The 17,199-nt window shown below is 36.5% G+C and overlaps 1 protein-coding gene and 1 long non-coding RNA gene across 7 annotated transcripts; one reads left to right on the top strand and one right to left on the bottom strand.

Moving 5' to 3' along the window:
* The first annotated feature begins 304 nt into the window (after positions 1 to 304).
* LOC111335045 (mitogen-activated protein kinase kinase kinase 7-interacting protein 3 homolog) lies at positions 305 to 14,712 on the top strand. 6 transcript variants are annotated; one of them, XM_088729501.1, is made up of 10 exons: positions 305 to 415; positions 4,949 to 5,264; positions 7,521 to 7,564; positions 8,410 to 8,514; positions 8,945 to 9,044; positions 9,993 to 10,061; positions 11,340 to 11,390; positions 12,429 to 12,485; positions 13,502 to 13,606; positions 14,265 to 14,712. In XM_088729501.1, exons 2-10 carry the CDS (start codon positions 5,039 to 5,041, stop codon positions 14,372 to 14,374), a joined length of 867 nt encoding a protein of 288 aa, XP_088585627.1. In that variant the 5' UTR covers positions 305 to 415; positions 4,949 to 5,038; the 3' UTR covers positions 14,375 to 14,712. The 6 variants fall into 6 exon arrangements, with proteins under 6 accessions (XP_088585627.1, XP_022796632.1, XP_088585624.1 ...); XM_022940881.2 differs by lacking the exon at positions 305 to 415 and adding an exon at positions 2,762 to 3,040; XM_022940889.2 differs by lacking the exon at positions 305 to 415 and adding an exon at positions 2,762 to 3,040 and having other exon boundaries at positions 14,268 to 14,712.
* On the bottom strand, positions 544 to 3,838 carry LOC148725672 (uncharacterized). The gene is made up of 2 exons (XR_015990376.1): positions 3,668 to 3,838; positions 544 to 2,470 (listed from the first exon to the last, which is right to left on the bottom strand). It is a non-coding gene; the product is annotated as an uncharacterized LOC148725672 (long non-coding RNA).
* Positions 14,713 to 17,199: the final 2,487 nt, after the last annotated feature.

Below are 17,199 nucleotides of genomic sequence, written 5' to 3' on the forward strand. Positions count from 1 at the left end.
GATGTATGCCGGAATTATATACTGAACTAAGTAACGTGAATCATTGTTGGTATCCCGCCGACTAAGAGGTCTGAAAAAAACACGAGGCACCGACTAACTCCACAAAAGATGCCGAAATTGTGAAGGATAGTGAGGCTTTTACCTTATTTGAGAGTACAATCGTCGTACGCGTGTACAGCTCTGACCAGTTTCTGAAACGGCGATGACGCAGTAGCATGACGTGGCTCTGGCCGGAAAAAGGGCGGAACTAATCACGTGAGAGCACTGCATTCATAAGCAGGACGTATAGAAACTAGTACATACAGTCAGTTGAGATAAAAGTACCTTTATTATAATCATGGTTCAACAAGAGATTAGCCGCAATTTGCAATAACGTAACAAGAATCAAAACTTACAGCTGGAAAAGGCAGTTTTGGTATGGTAGTCATTTGTAAATCTAAATTAAACATAAATCTCCTTTTGACGAAGTTGCAAATGTAAGAAACACTGAAGTCAGAGAAATTAGGTACGATGGAATCAACGAATACGATTGGCCAAACTCCATGCTTTAAGGCTAGATCAGGGCATCTTAAAACCAGCTATAATCAGCTTTATTATTTTTTTCATTTGGTTAATCTAGCGGGCTGTATTTCATTGTGCAGCCCGATAAATTCAAAAGCTTGTTTGAAATTAAAATCCTCACCCTCTATTTGAACCCGGAGATATAACAAATATCTTTCTTTAAAACTCGTTACCTCAGTCCGTACTGTTAGTTATATTATGGAATCTCAGCTTTCCGTTACGTTCGGATTAATAATCCACGCCGCTTCACGGTACGGTTGTGGCCATAAATGTAAGCGGAAAAACTCTGAGCCTTTGAATTATAGTACAGACCGAGAAACCAAGGTCAGTAAGAGGTATTTCTTTTTTTAGCGCATGATATATATGACAAAGTATGATTTTAAAAGGTGGCATCCGATACTTGAAAATGTAGAATCTTTTTGTTGGCATTTTCAAGTATAACATGGTAGTATTATGGAAGAGGATATCATGGGCTAAAGTTCACCTGGCTACGTCAGGGAACCGAGATAAAGAAGCGAAAAATAAATTTGCAATGAGTTAGATCCAGGCTAAGCTATTAAAAATAAGATAAGTATTTAACTGCTTTTGCATTCATCTACGAATCAGGAAAATCCTTCTTTAAATCACTGTCGTTTCTTGCTCAGTTTTCAAGGTTGTTGTTATTGTCCTTTTGACGGTCTGGGTTTACTTTTTCCGTTTTTGGAGGAGATCAGGTGACTTGAAGTGATAAGGTAAAAAACAGGAAGTTCAGAAAGTGGTCATTATTGAGTCATTTGAGAATGAGAAAATCGTTAAATATAAAGCTAGAGCTAACCTGATTATTTACAATGAGGCTGGTGTCCCTCAGGGTTTGTTTTTCTTTTTTCGTTGTTCCACAGACACTTTTGTATTTTCATAACACTTACAGCAAAAACTTCCATCGCAGGTAGAGCTGTTCAACTGCTGTAAAAACTGCCTAAAAACTGAAGAAGCTCTTTGTAGCAGGAAAATTTTCTTTGCAGTTACGATTATAAGAGTTACTAAGGTTGCGGAATCAAAACCAGCGGTAACCAGGACATTGGATTCGCTTCGTGATCGATGGCCACCCTCTGTGAAGCTAGACGCGCGCGGAACTGTTGATCATGTGTTCGTTTTTCTTTTCGGCTGGCGAGGTATCCTACTATGATACGTACAAATGTGTATGCAGCTAAGGCTTTCCAGAGGCGATATTGAAAATAAAATATACATATCATCTAGTAAAATGAAAAATTCTTACAACTCCTTTCGTTAAAAAAGTGCCTACAGAAGAAATCTAAAGTCGCAAGATTGACTTGCATGTGAGTTTAAGGGCGCTTTCCATTTGACCAAATTTTTCGAGATTTCCGGTCTGAAATCGAATGGAACGGGAAAAGTTCGGGGATAAGTTTTCGAAAATTTAGGAATACGGTTTGAGTGTGCCCTCTTGGATACGGTTGGACGCGTTCTATTCGGCCAGCGAAAATACCGACATTTTGAACCCGTGATTTTTGTTGAATGGAAAGCGCCGCAAGAGTCCTTTCCAAAGAATTTTTCAGAATTTCCGCTTCCCGAGAAGCAACAGCGCGCCGGCTGAAGCGTTCTTATAGTTAAGGGATGTTCAGATCTTGATTTTATCACATGAGATAACTTGGTTCTCGAAGTTTCTTTGTGCAAAATTTCCTCTATCCCAAATAAATCGTAGAGTTAGCATATCCGATCCGGTGGATTTGTTGAATGGTTTGGAAGGAATAAAATCAGTTATGGTCAGACGCTTGTCTTGTTTATTGCTTTTACATTTGTGTCGTTGTCACGGTGTGCGTGGTTTTTAGCTTCGTTCCCTAATGTTAATTCTGCTCAGGCTTTATCTGTGCCACAGTTAAGTCACGTCACTGAAGTAATTACTAGAACAGGTCTAGAAAAAAAAAGTAAAGATTGTATGAAAGTATTGGTCGTGGTTGAAAGAGGAAAATATCATATTGCTTTTTCCAACACTGACTAAACATTTAATATCGATGCAAAATCGTTTTTACATGGCTTTTTTAACCCTTGTAAATTATACGGAAACTAACAATATATTTACCTTTCTATTTTTTTTTAATTTTGGTTTCTTTTTGTTCTTTTCACTAAGAAAATATCCTATTGTTCTTTCAATATCGACTTATTATCGATCGGCACCTGATCATCGGAAGATGTCACGTGCCATAATGTTATGCGCAGTACGTGTTGAATCTGACGTTGACCGAAAAGGGTTTGTGAAAGTTCCATTGGAGATACTTCCTCCCTAACTTATCCTTTGCTTTTCTTTGCTTAAATCATATAAGAGACGTTGTAGAAGGGAACAAAAAAAGCCTTGTACATGGTGGACGCGAAAATTTTTATGGCAACGGAGAGAAACGGGCACAACGGGCAAATATTCGAGGCCCTTAGAAGTCGCTTTCCCGAGATTCCGGAACAAGTTATTTCTAACACTCTGCAGGCTGAGGTAGGAAGATTTCTCATCCCCATGTTGGGCCGTATTTGGACAGTATTTGGTTACTTCTATCAGGAATTTTACGGAGAAATAATGTGTGTTAATTTAAATGCTTTTGACTTTGAACTTTTTCCGAAGACCCTCTGTTTCCTTTCCTTCCGTCGGCTATTTATGTGGAGGTGTTGTCTTGTAAACATCGCGTGTTCGCCCGACAATATAAACATCCTTGGGTAGTGTATTTTCGGGTTTGTTCCTTCTTTTGTCCCGTAAGGCTTCCTTAAGCTCAGTTATAACGATCATTCTAAATTTGCCGTGTCGACTTTTACAACATTGATTGAATTTACCCCGTATGGCTTGTAAACAAACTCGAAATCGCTTCATTCGCTTGCATCAGAAACTTCTTTGGTTCGATCGAATGGTATAATCAGACAGAGAATTAATTCGTGAAATACAAATCTTAGCTGAATGTAGCGTTCGGCATTTCTTTCCTTAAAATCACTAAATAGAAATCTTAGTGAATCAATTTCAACTTGCCAAAATCAGTGGTCGTGTGCAGTGCGTATCTAAATAGACTGTGCTTCTGGTTATCTAAAAGAGATAAAATCGAAAGGAAAAGAACTTACCGTACAGAATACTTACATTAACCTTGCCTAATTCGATCAAGGATTCCTGGTTTTCTGCAGATAATCTGCCAGCGGAAGAAGGCGGACATGGTGTAGGGATCATGTGCTGTATTGGTCACTCCTTTAAATTTTTATCTGAATCATCATCGCTCTTGCAACTTCCACAACTCGGATGATACTCATAAATCATGTGCTCGTTGTAAATATCATCGTGTGTTCGTAAATACTTCCTCTTTTAGATTGTAAAGATCATTAATTTTGAGCCATAGATATAAAATACTGTAATTCTTGGTATAATCTTGTAATTTTCATCTAAATAGTGATCAGATAGTTTAATCTGGTATGGATAAATTTGGATATACGAGAGCTTACATAATTCCAGATCGACTCCCCTACTGGAAATTTTTGCATGGCAGAACCCATGATGCTGGTATGATAATACCTTTTATAGGTATCTGTTATGATGAATTCTTTCTTTGCTTTCCATTAATAGTCCTCCCTTTAGTGAATACTTATCGAGGTTAAGTTTTATAAATTACCGTTCAGAGTTGTATTCTCCTTCTGGTTAAAATAATCTAAGTGTACTTTCTGGCTAAATAATTCAATCAATTCCAACTGCATACAGGTAAGTATCTGGAGTTTTCTTTTCAAGGGTGATGTTCTTCTTTTATAAACAGGGAGAAACTATAAATTTTTTTCACATGAGGAATAGTTCACCACAATAAATGTTACTGTTTCTTTATGGAAAAGTTTTTGACACGAAAATTTTATGGTGCCTTCAACATGCTTGCAAGATTAGTAGTAAACAAATATAACCAGAAGGCTAGAGTAAATTTGTTTGATGGAGATGGTTACAAGTTTGTGATTATCAGTACTGATGCTTACGTATAAAGCACTTTATGTGTTTGTGAAAGTTCTCAATTTGCTAATTTGCAAATGTTAAGTATACTGAAACAAAGGAGCTCTTTTCCATGTGCACATTGCAAGCTTTGATTCTTTAACTTCAAAGTTTTATTGTAATTAGCCAAAAAAAAAATATTAGGCAGTTCTGGCTGAAACCGTGATTCTTAAGAAATTTTAATCATTGTGAAAGTTCTCAATTTGCTAATTTGTAAATGTTAAGTATACTGAAACAAAGGAGCTCTCTTCCATGTGTACATAGCAAGCTTTGAGTCTTTAATTTTAAAGTTGTATTGTACTTAGCAAAAAAAAGAAACATTTAGCAGTTCTGGCAGAAACCTTGATTCTTAAGAAATTTTAATCATTGATTTAAATTTTTTGCCTTCTTATTTTTCAGCATGGCAATCCGGAGCGTATCTTGAGTATTTTAGGAGCAGAGAGTGATAGATTTTTGTATGGCGGTAATATTGAAGTAATAGACAGCCCGATGCCTGTTCAACCATCTTCACAAAGCACACCTATTGATGAACCAATATCAATCACAATTCCCCAATCAACCAATCCACCATACCTCCCAAACAGAACAGAACCTCCAGCTTTACAGCCCATGACAAGACCAATGACAGTAGCACAGCCCAGTTCTGCTGCAGGTTATGTTTCGTCTTGTACTGGAGAGAGACAAATGCCATCTACGGTTGCAAGTTATGATCAAAGTAAGTGATGGGTTGTGACTTGCAGTGGAGAGGAAATAATAGTTGATTGTGTTGTTCTATCACCAACTTTTGATAAGTTTTGTGGAAAGCGGTTCTTTTTGGGGTTCCTCTCACCTACATGAACAGACTTCATGATCAAGTGATACTCTTGGGTTTAAACAATCTCATTTGTATCTTAGAGAAAAGGAAATGTTATCTTTTATCCTTTAATTCCCATGTTCTGATTTTCAATTCTCTGTTCTCAGTGCTTTCAATAAGATTTGAAATAGGTGGCTACCTTGGTACAGCACCTGCCAGAGAGTGACTTGAGTGTGACTTGAGTGTGACTTGAGCATGGTGGCAGCGACTTGAGTACAGTGAACTATACCCGGCGACTTACAACAGATACCTGCTGGAGCTCCAGCAGGTGCTGGGTCTTATTGAAAGCACTGCCTTCTAGCTGCAACACAATTCCTTATAATTTAGATATCATACTTTGGGTCAGATTAAGGTAATAACTTCTATAAGATTGAAAATTTCAATTGCTGGTGTTTGCTGGATACTGTATAGATATCATAGACAGAAGATACATGTTAATCACTTCTGGTAGGGAAAGGGTTAAGTGTAATTACAGTACTTTAGTTAGATGATTAAAGTACTAATAATATACATGAAAAAAATTACTCTTTTCTGGTCGGTTAAGACAAATGCAGTTTTCAGGTAATTCAGTACAGAAGAGGGTTAATTCAGTGCAAAGAAAGTTACAAACCAGACATTCTGATTGGTCAGAATGATTGGTCAATGTTAAGGTCAATGTCACTTGCAGGGTTGGAATAAATTATTTTTGCCCATGATGCGAGCACTTTTCTTCTGCATAATTATGATATGCTACCTCGTATTGTTTCATGTATATTATTAGTACATAATCATATGATTTTTCTTGTGCAATTTGGAATAAATAAGCAATTATAAATTTTTTCAAAGACCACAAATTGCACTCGCCCTACGGGCTCATGCAATTTTGTTAGTCTTTAAAAAATTTTATTTGTGCTTATTCATTCCAAATTGCACTAGAAATCATGTGATTACTTGTACATATACTTGCCTGATGTTAAGGTTTTGTTTAATTTAGGGCTGCATCAATGTTAGTATGTTAATACCAGCTCATTGTAGATATGCATGGTATCAGGTGATAGTTATATGATTGTACATATCATTTCATATGTTTATAGACCAAAACAATATTTTTTGCTCTTGTACACTGCCATTACAGACTATTGCTCTGGACACTGAATTTCCCCTTGACCGGTGTCCTTATTAACAGGAACTGACTGTATTTTGATCATCTGGTAGCATCTCGGAAAAATTCGTTTCTATAAGCTACTCTTAAATTCGAGAAAAATAAAGTTTATGTGTGTGTGTTTGTATGTATGTATTATGTATGTATGTATTAAAGTGATTAACATGTAACTTCTCCCTATGATATCTGTACAGTATCCAGCAAATACTGGCAATGAAAATACTAATCTTATCAAGTAGAATTGACCTTGTTGAATGCCAAATTATCATTATGATAACTAATTTAAGAGGGAATTTGTGGCACATCTGTACAGCACATCTCAGTGTAATACACTCTTTATCTTTAGTGTTAGAGCATTACATTGAAAAATCAAATAGTCTGAGGTTCCAACCCTTGTGGGAGACTCAGAATTTTTCTCTGTCCTAAGCTTGGGATAGTTATTCAACATTGTTCAATGACTATACTATTTAAAGTGATGGTTTTGGCATATACATACCATGAATCAAAATATGGTGTCCAATTTGAATTACCATTGTTCTGGACTTACTAGCTTCTCGCACATGTGATGATCCTTTTGTGTTTACAAGTAAAGACAAGGCTAGTAAGTCCAGAACATTGGCGATTCAAATTGGAGGCCATATTTCAAGTTGGTATATATACATTGTACTTCAATGTCAAACGGTATCGATTGGTGCATTTTATCCCTGTCACCATCTTTACGGTAAAAGTGGTAAATCTCTTCACACTTAACTGTGATACAACTGCACTGTCCATCTCCCGGTCAGTGAACTGTAATCATAAAGAGCAAAGGGCATTTATTTATTAGTTTTTCAGGAAAGGCTATCACAGTGCAGACATGGGAGATAACTTGGAATGGGTATATTCCATGATATTACAATCTCATTAGCAATGCCTCAACTTCAAATAACTATTTTGTATTTTTCCACAATATTTGTTTGCATTCCTTATTTCTACAGCACTACTTTGTCATCAACAGCGAAGGTTAGAGACACTGAAAAAGGTATGTGTTTTGGTTTATTTGTTATCATTGGTTGATTAAAGAACTTGCAACTTTACTTTATAGGCTCTGTGGTACACTGTACTTACTATTATGAATACAAAATGTACCTACTGTCACACCCACTCATTCAAACAATCACACTTAGCAAACTTAAGATAAAATCATGCATTGAATAGTGAACAATCGCAAGTAGCAAAGTAACCGCAATTTGAAAAAAAAATTCGAGGACATGTAGCCTTAACATTAATTTAGCTTCACTTTCCAGGAGTTTTCATTATCTTTCTCTCAGAGCCCATAGTGAGCTTCTGCAATACACAACAGGGAAACTTTTTTTGAATTTTTGAATGAAGCCAATCTACAAATGTATTAGTGTTGCTTTCACAAAGACACTCTTTGGCAAGTGTTGGCTTCCACTCTGTTCTCTGGAACATAATATATATCTTATCAGATGTTTTGGTGTTGGGTATTGCCAAGTACTTTTACAAGCTGGGCCATGTTTTGACAAGCCTGCAGGGTGAGTCAAAATACAAACAATGAGTGAATATACTGAGTGATAAAACACACCAAAACATCTGATTAGCTACATGTATGTATTACCCAACCATTCTGTATTATATGCATGTCTTAAAAGGCATGAAAGGGAAGTAGGTAGAGAAGGGTAGCACATGCAGCTGCCTAGTTGAACAGTTGTTTTTTACAGCACAACAGAACCAACTATCCATCATTGCATGAAATTTGTACCCAATTTTGGCATTAATTGTACTCTTCTTAGTGCAGTTGGATAAATAAAGGTGGTTAATAGTTGACCTTTTGGATCTCTCACTCAAACTTTTCTCTCTTTAAAGGAAATGTACAGTGAGCAGCGCAAATTGATGAGATTGAGGGATGACTTGCAAGAAAAAGAAACCGAAAGGGTCAACAATAAATTTCGTGTTGCTGCTAATCCCACTGTAAGTAGTTTAACTCTTGACACCCTAACATCATTATGCAAATTCTCCACACTGTTCTCTCTACATTTCCCAAGGTGCTGACAAGGCGAATTTGTCTAACAATCCAGAGCTTCTTTAGTTGGTGATCATTTCCTTTGCTATTGTGATCTTACTGTGTGAATTAGGGGTGATATTGTAAGGAGAAATAACATCTTGGTTACTCATAGGGGTCAGTTTGTTGTAGTTTGTCTATTGAGGGATTATGTATCATGTTTCTCTATGTTGGAGCTTCATTGCTTGTCCTTTGTATCATGGTATTTGCATCTGTTTCATACTATGAAAAATTTGTCTTTATTTGATGTGTACTTAAATACAGGATTGTACATAACTACAACTAAAGTTAACATACCTGTAAATTTAGATTTTTAGTGAACATTTTGCATCAATCTAGTCCACAGATGTAAAACATTTACGCGATGAAAATCGGGTGCTGAGGGAAGAAATTGAACAGATGACTCGTGAAATTGATGGACTCAGCAATGGTAGAGATGGTAAGGAAATATTTCACTGTGGAAGCAATTCATAATTGCAACAACAAAATTTCTCAAAGAGTGGATAAGAACATTTTCCAAGAACAAGTTTTGTGAAAACCATTTATTCACCTATGACCCATCTGGCCCTGTGCGCATGCAATCCTGTGAAAAAACTATAATAGTGAAAGCTGAAGCATGAAGGGTTGTATGGGCCATTTTGGAAAAAGCTATCCTACATTCACATATCTTTGTTGCAAAAATTTTAAGGAAAATAGAAATGAGAAAAAAATAGCATTTTTTTGGTGAATTGTTAGTTTCTTGTTCTGACTCGAAAAAAAGAATAATGCAAAAATGTTTCCCATAGACTGAATCTTTTTTGTGGTTGTCTCTTCCATCACATCTTACATAGGTTCCATCACATCTTACATAGGTTGAAGCAAAATATTTTGAAATTTCAAAACTTAGTGCTCACATGGCAAAATGTTTATTGACTGAAATTGGTAGGGTTGAACAGAAAATATTTGGCTTTTGGTTGTGATGCACAGAGCTGGCTGCACTGAAATCATATAGGCATGAATGTAAAATCTCAAGATGTAGTGCCAGTTCAATTTGAAGTCAAAAGGATGATGCACCTCAAACAAAGTTTCATTAATACTTGATCACATGTACTTTAAAGTCACCCACATAGATCACCTAATTACAGGATTGTGGTAAGAAAAGGAGAAGAAAAAAACAGATGATCAATTTGAGAAAAAAATTTCACCAATAAAATGAGAAATCTGACATCTGATTGTATGTTTGTATGTTTTCCATACTCTTTAGCAATGAAAAAGGTACAATTTACTACTAATACTAGTGCAATTTGAAGTTACATTTCCCAGCTGAACTCCTGTGAAATTACAACAATCACCACTGATTTCCAAATAAATTTTTTCATTAAGTATACTGTCTTTGATTGTCTTGCAGTTTTAATTGGAAATACAGGTAATAATCCAGCAATAACACAACCACCACCACCTTATCAACCTCCACCAGGTATGCCTAGTCTGAGATTTAGTAACCAAATTATCTTTAACTGGTTATTTTTTAAATGTGATAAGTGTTGGTTATTATTATAATTGAGTATTTTGCAGACAATACTGATAAACATACAGCAGTATATCAAAATCATTCATTTATTTGAAAAAGATTGATATTTTATTTGTAAGTACATGTACCTGTACTTTAAGGTGGCTGAACACAGTTTTCATGCACGCTTTTGCTGATGCGATTCAGTGCATGCACAAGGATTGCAAAAAACAATGCCATCAATAGAGTGGTCATTTTATTTACTCAACACTATCTACATTATCTGTGCTATTTTTCTCTATAGTTGGTGCAGTGTATTGAGGGCTTTAATCTTTTATTACAAAGACATGTTAGAAAAGTTAATGGTACAAAGAACCCAGCAATTCTTAGCTTTTTTGTCATTACCAAAAGAACCCAGTTTAATGCAGGGCCAAGGGCAAGGGAATCGAGCAACCATTTTACGTCATCACCCCAGAGAGCCTTGCACGGCGATCAAAATGGCGACTGCGGGACATTCGAACTGGTCCTGAAGGCCTCTTTTGAGAGGCCAAAACAAAAAGTCTAAGGGGAGAGAACATTTTTCTGTCCAAAATATCTACTTGTGGACACTTAAAGAGCATTTTAAGTGATATTTTCAAAAACAGTGGAGGATCCCTTTAAAGATCTCTCTGTTAAATTGTTAGCAAAATGCTGTTAACTTGTGAGTATCATTACAAGCTTGCTGCATGTAAATTATAAAGAAAATCTAATGACTAGATTTTCTACAAATAAACAAAACCAATTTTAAAGGCCTCTTTATATTTATTCATGTCGCCATTGCGATGGCAAATATATCAGCTTAACTATCATAAAGACAAAGTTTGTGTTGTTAACTTGCTTGCTGCTAGTTTTGGCGACCGAGAGATCAAGGGTTTTAGAGAAAATGGTGAAAGAACACACAGGTATCAAAAACTGTGTTAAGCCACCTTAAATGAACTGCCATTCATGTGCACACATGTTGTTCTGTGCTTTCATGACTAATGTGTTGGTCAAAGTGATTTGAAACATTTTGATATGTATTTTCCTCTATTTGGGGTAATTTTTTGGTACTCTTAGAGGTAGAAACTACTTGTAATATAGAAAGGTACAAATCATCCTACCAGTGATTATTTAATGATTTAACCAGTATCAAATAACCTTCTTTGAATCCTTCCTTCAAGGTAATATTGAGCTTGTTATTTCTTTTTTTTTTTTTTTTTTTTGCAGTAAGAAGAGTTGAAAGTTTTCCATCAAGTCGACCTCACAGTGGAGCAAATGGTAAGTATGATGTTGCTTGTAAGCGAAAACTTCAGTTTAAGTAGTCATCATGCTTTATGCCACATTCACAATTAGAAATTTTGTCTTGGCAAGATTAACTGTATGGTCAATGATTGTGTTTACCTAAAATTTTTAGTACAGAAAACATTTCAACTAAAAAAATTATTCAAGTGAGAACCCAAAAAACCAACTACTTGTAGTACAATTACCTTGGCAAAAATGCCCTTTTCAAGTCATTTGTAGCAAGAAAATTCATCTTTACACCTTTTCACTCCCAAAGATCTGAACTTTATGATGGTGAACTTTATGATTAGTTTGTGAAATCATATATGCATACCTAGGAGTTTCAATTATAGTAGATGAGTTGAGGGTACATCTACGGGTAGCCACCTGTAAAGCAAAGGCTACCAACTCAAGGCCTTTGAATGAACGCCATTGTTAGTACCACTAACATACATGTACATTATTAATTGCCTTCAAATTGGCTGACACCTACATGTAAGAACAACAAAGCAACCTAAATCTGAATTGACTAAACAGTGCAGGAAAATACAACATGTACAAGTCTAAAGTTTGGATATGCAGTATCTTAGAACTTCACAGAAAAGCAGGCCCTCAGACCTACCAAGCTACCTGAAGCTATCCTAAACTACCTGCTTGTATCTGATTTTTATTGAAACTGCTCACCAATGCTTGTTCCTAGACACCAAGGCATAGAAATAAAAGTAAATTGTATTTATAATCAAAACATGATCATAGCATAGAATAAGAGGATAGTTGATGCCATTTAATGAAGCTTCATAAAGTGAATCACACTTAAACTTGCAGTGTGGCATTAGATTTTGTTACAGGGAAACAAGAGACATAGTATTAAATCTTTCATAGTAACAAATATACAGTCATCTTAGTTTATCACATCATATTCTGCTTAGAGTGACTGCTACTTGTAATTCTAATACAGTAAGAGCAGAGCAAGGAGAGTCTAATCTAAGGTCACCTTGGATTGCTTCTTATAAACAAGTGATCTTTTATTCATAGGTCATGGTTCTTCACTGACTCGATTCTGTTCAATGTTTGGAAGAATACCCACTCATGGTATTACGTTTAATTATTAATAACTTTTAATTGTGTTAACGTGGCTGGTTTTAGTACAATTAAGGCTGTGATAATTGAAGAACTGTTGTAAAATTAAACAAGTGCCCGGCATTGGCTGATTAGAAATCATGAAAAGAACTACCCCAGAATTGTTCTGATAATTGATAATTATAATCAAAATGCTAACAAATTGCAAGGCTATTATAATCTGTGGTAACCAACTGTTTGGAACAGTCAAAAAGAGCAGGAGTGCAGACTGATGAATTAAGTTGGCCGAAAATAGTTTTGTTATCTTCCAACACAATTTCTCGAATGGATTGATCTTGACACTTTTTGGTTTTTTACCTTCTTGTCTTTCTCACTGATATTTTCCTCAGCAATTAGTAGTTAAGGTAGTCAATACTTTTTTAATACTAGATTGAAAAAAGCATATTTAAGATCAAGCTTTCCGTCAAGTCTTTTTTGCCAAACAAAGTAAATAAAATATTAAATAAAACGTAGGATGTACTGTAGCTTCAGAGCCACTGCACCTTTTTTGCCCGAAAGTTAGCTCTCAAGAGAAGGGAAGGGAAGAGTAGGGACATAATTTGGAAAAGGTATAGAGGAGTGCTATTTTTTTTAAGCACACACTGTAAAATTACCAGAGCATTTTACGAGATTTATTTTAATTTGAAATGTACATACACTGTGATTTTCTCATTTTACCATTCACACGATGTAGCAGAATACACTGATTATCAATGAAAGTAAACTGATTTTGTGAATATACAAAGGGGTTGGGGGTTGTTGTTAGTGGTGTATTATGATAACAAGCTATTCTTAGTCAACTCTCAATTCATCTTTATTTCTTCTTTACTTGAGAGTGTTGAGATGGGGGGAATAATTGAAATGGGAGTTGAATTACAGTGAGACACTAGAGCAGCAGAAAGGGAAACTAACTTTGCTTTGAATGTACAATTCAACAGGCTGATCATACTTTGTTAAGCTATAACTTGAATATTTTTTGTTTCATTTAGAAGAGGAAGGTTCTTCCAGTCTTAGTCCCCCTCCTCCGGACGGAAGCTTAACAAACGAATGGGTGTTGCTACCGAGCTATCCGCAAGCAGTGCGCGAAAGACCAGGTAAGACATAAAGAGCAGTAAGCTGCCACTGATGCAGGGGTACAACTGAAAATTATATCACAGCTTCTGGTTCCAGAAGTGCTGGTGCAAATGGTTACTGTGTTGTAGAGGCAGCTAAACCCAATGTATAAAGGAATACAAAAGGCTGGAAATTGTACAGAAGATATACTGTCACAATATACCATACATTTCGGTTGATTTTAGGTCTGTTATCCTCTACTTTGCGGTTGACATTTTCTTTTCTTCTCAATACCTGTCTGTGTGAAGATGTTTTGACAATTTAAGATGAAATTCATTGAGTGCCCCTTTTTGCAGCAAACGGGTCAAAGACGTGTTGATATCTGTCTCGAGTGTCTAACTTGGATACAGAAGGCTTGTTCGTTAGCTAAGACGTATGCTCTTTTTGCTGCCTCTTTATTTAGTTTGTTCCTTAAAGAGACTCCTCAATAGAGTAAGAGTGTTTATATTTGCTATTTGCTTCGACAAAGGCTTTCCTTTGGGTATTGTAGTCAATAGAGTTGTGAGGTGTTAGGGTTAAGAAATTGGATGAAACTTGAACGTTTTGACTTTTCTTTTTAGTATGGTAATTGTTTGAAACTGCACCTCGTGATCTTGATTTTATTTGGGTTGTAATTTTTTTCACTTGTTCGTGTTTCAGAAGAACCCACCTGGACATGCCCAGTTTGCACATTTGCAAATCACGAAGCCTTAGAAGTGTGTGAAATGTGTGAGGTGCCAAGAAACCGTGCCTTAGAGGCTCGAGCGTGACATCAGCGTAACACTTCGGCCAGAAAACTTTGGCAGGATCAGAGTTCAACACAGCATCTTTATAAATTAATGACAACATATGAACAACAGCATGAAGTGTTTTCATAAGTTATTTTCAACGTTTGAAGTATTGGAAAATCGAAATGGCGTCGACGTATAGGTTATTATTGATACAAAAGACAACTCTCTTTACATCCGGTAGCCCTTGGTTCGTAACGACAATGAAACTAAGAAAGTATCGAAAATATGTGATTTATTTTTCACGCGCGCAATGACTTGTTGCATTTTCGTCACTGCGATGACAGAGAAGTGTTTAAGTAAAACTATTGAAATTTTGAGCGATTTGTTTTTAATGTTGGCTTGTCTTCCACGAAATGGGGTGCGGATTAATTGACCCGAACCCCACGATCCGATTGCAATGCCTAATTGGTACACGAGTCTACGGTGCTCCTTGTCTTCACACTGGGTCTCTAATATCCTCTTAAGAGGGTCAAATATCATCTTAAAACGCTCATTTGTCTTGAAATGGACTTTCTTAAGCGCCGCTTTTAATTAAAAGGTCCCTTAAATACAGAGTAAACCCACACAGAGTTCATTTTGCAAAGCTAAAGGTGATGTAGCTGGAAGCAAACGAGGATGGTATGACTCAAGAAACCGGTGATGCGGCTATGACATGTTACAATTTCATTGAAACTGGAAAAAGCTATTAGAACAAGGCATAGCCTAGGTAAATCGTTCATTTAATTAATGCTATGATAAAGGTGACGATTGAGCAACTAAAATCAAAACCACTACTTCCTTGTTGAAATTGAGCTCGACTCTCAGACAAGCACCCTCATGTGAGTAACCGTGAAAGTGAGAGGGGTTGTGAGCCATTGAACTCTGAAAATGAGTTGAGAAGGGATGAAGTTGTATATGGAAGCTTTTTGGTCTACTCCCGATCCTCAAATTACATTTGCATACTTGGCGGATTGCACTGTGCTTCTCCCGTTAAGCGAATTCCAGGCGGTAGCAAGTTTTCATTTTTCTTTTTTTTTTTTTTTCCTTTTTCTTTGTCAATGTATTCTTCGAAAGCATATGTTTTTTCTCTTTACATCCAGAACGTCACCTGAAGCTGATTTTCGAAGCACAGCGTTTGCCTTTCCTTTTCCGCATTTGAAAAAAGGAGAGATTTTAACCATTCAAGAGTAAAGTCAGTTGTTGATGTTGTGGGTTTTTTTTTTGGCGATTGAGTAATCAAACTCAGGATCATCGAGGGTTAGGAACAAGGCCTACCAGAACAGAAATATTAGACGGCTTGTCGCCCTTGAAAGTATAGTTACCCGAGCGCCTCGTTTGTCCAAGATTTGTTTAAACTATGGTTAAAAATTTGACCAATTCTTAGTTATTAGTCGAGCCTCATGCAGGAACTGAACATGCGGACTAACCAAAACGTCCACAGGAGTGTAAAGAAGGAATGGAAAGAGAGTGATGGATGTAAAAGGGTGAATTTTGGGTCATAACAACTCGGAAATTTGCTTTCAGCCATTTTCCCGATGACGTTTGCATATGTAAAGTCCCTTTTGAATGATGCTTGGGCGCACAATAAGAAGGAGTGCACGTTGTCTTGAGCATCCTAAACTCAATAAATATGCGTTATTAACCTAGGTCAAGATGGCTGGATATTGGCCGAGTTCTTTTTTTGCAATTTTTTTTTTTAACTTCTCTACCTCGACCACCTCTCGACAGCAGCAAAGGCCACAAAATCGTGTCCGCTTTTAATATTTTTGAAGAGAAAAATAAGTGCTATTCAGGAATGTTTAACAGCGCTTGTGGAAGGCTTGGTTTGAAACGCTTGCCACTTAGGAGGCACTCCACACGACTCTCAAAAATTATGAAAGAAATGTGATTGTCGGAGAAGCCTGCGCTTGGTAGTAGACTCTTTGCACCATCCGAAATTATCTTGATTCCTCCTAGAACTTTCATCTTCTATCAAATTCATTACGTGATGCTGAGTCTCTAAATCTTGGCATGATCCGTGCAGTTGAAGAGCTACGAAGGTCCTTAGGCTCCGTGTCGTTTGATTTCATTCTACTTTTTTTTAACCGAGATCACTGGAAGCGGCACAAGGCTGGGTCTACGTTATTTGAATTTCCGTCAAAATTTTTCAAATTGTTTGATAGAAGTAGAAATAAAGAAAAAGAGGTTTTGGTTTACAGTGCGAATACAATACATCCATTGTAACCTCCCCTCCCCTCCCCCTCCCTTCCCTCCCCTCCGGATGAAGTCACGATTATTTTGAAAAGTCACGCTATTTTATCAGGTTGGGGTGCAAGGCGCATGCTCGTTTCCAATTGAGCGAATCACTGAGTGAAAGAATTCTCAGAATTATCAGTTTGCTTTTCTAAGCAAAGACACGCAAGTTCGTCATTTTTCAGGAGAAGTAAATTGTATTTCAATTCATCAGCTTGGCGATGAATTATTCATTCTTCAGTGAAGTCTCAACGTAGGTCTTAACTATCTTCAAGTTTTTGGCCGTAAACGACATCTCACCAGGTAAGAAGAATTGATAAGTTCGGATTTAATGAAAAGCGACTGAAGTAATATGAGATTGCCACTCGAAACCTTGTTACCCAATGAGATCGTGAATAAACAGAATAGAAAGTCACTCTCGCACCTATACTACAGCTGTTGCACTTCAGAGTTTTTTACAGCTCGGACTTACAGATCCTGTAAGAGCGCACGAGTTAAGCTCTCAAAATTCTGCATACTTTTCTAGGAAATTAGCATGTAGATCACGAACATTTTATTGATATTCTCATTTTGATCGATAGCTTTGCAAAATC

The sequence above is a fragment of the Stylophora pistillata genome, chromosome 8, assembly GCF_964205215.1.
Source record: "Stylophora pistillata chromosome 8, jaStyPist1.2, whole genome shotgun sequence".
Classification (NCBI taxonomy): Eukaryota; Metazoa; Cnidaria; class Anthozoa; order Scleractinia; family Pocilloporidae; genus Stylophora; species Stylophora pistillata.

What these genes read in the sequence shown, in the direction of transcription:
- LOC111335045 (XM_022940881.2), top strand. Translation starts at nt 2,915, where the DNA reads ATGGTGGACGCGAAAATTTTTATGGCAACGGAGAGAAACGGGCACAAC. An exon ending in ACCTCACAGTGGAGCAAATG is followed by an intron (nt 11,391 to 12,428) that starts GTAAGTATGATG and finishes TTTTATTCATAG; the next exon opens with GTCATGGTTCTTCACTGACT. An exon ending in TGGAAGAATACCCACTCATG is followed by an intron (nt 12,486 to 13,501) that starts GTATTACGTTTA and finishes TGTTTCATTTAG; the next exon opens with AAGAGGAAGGTTCTTCCAGT.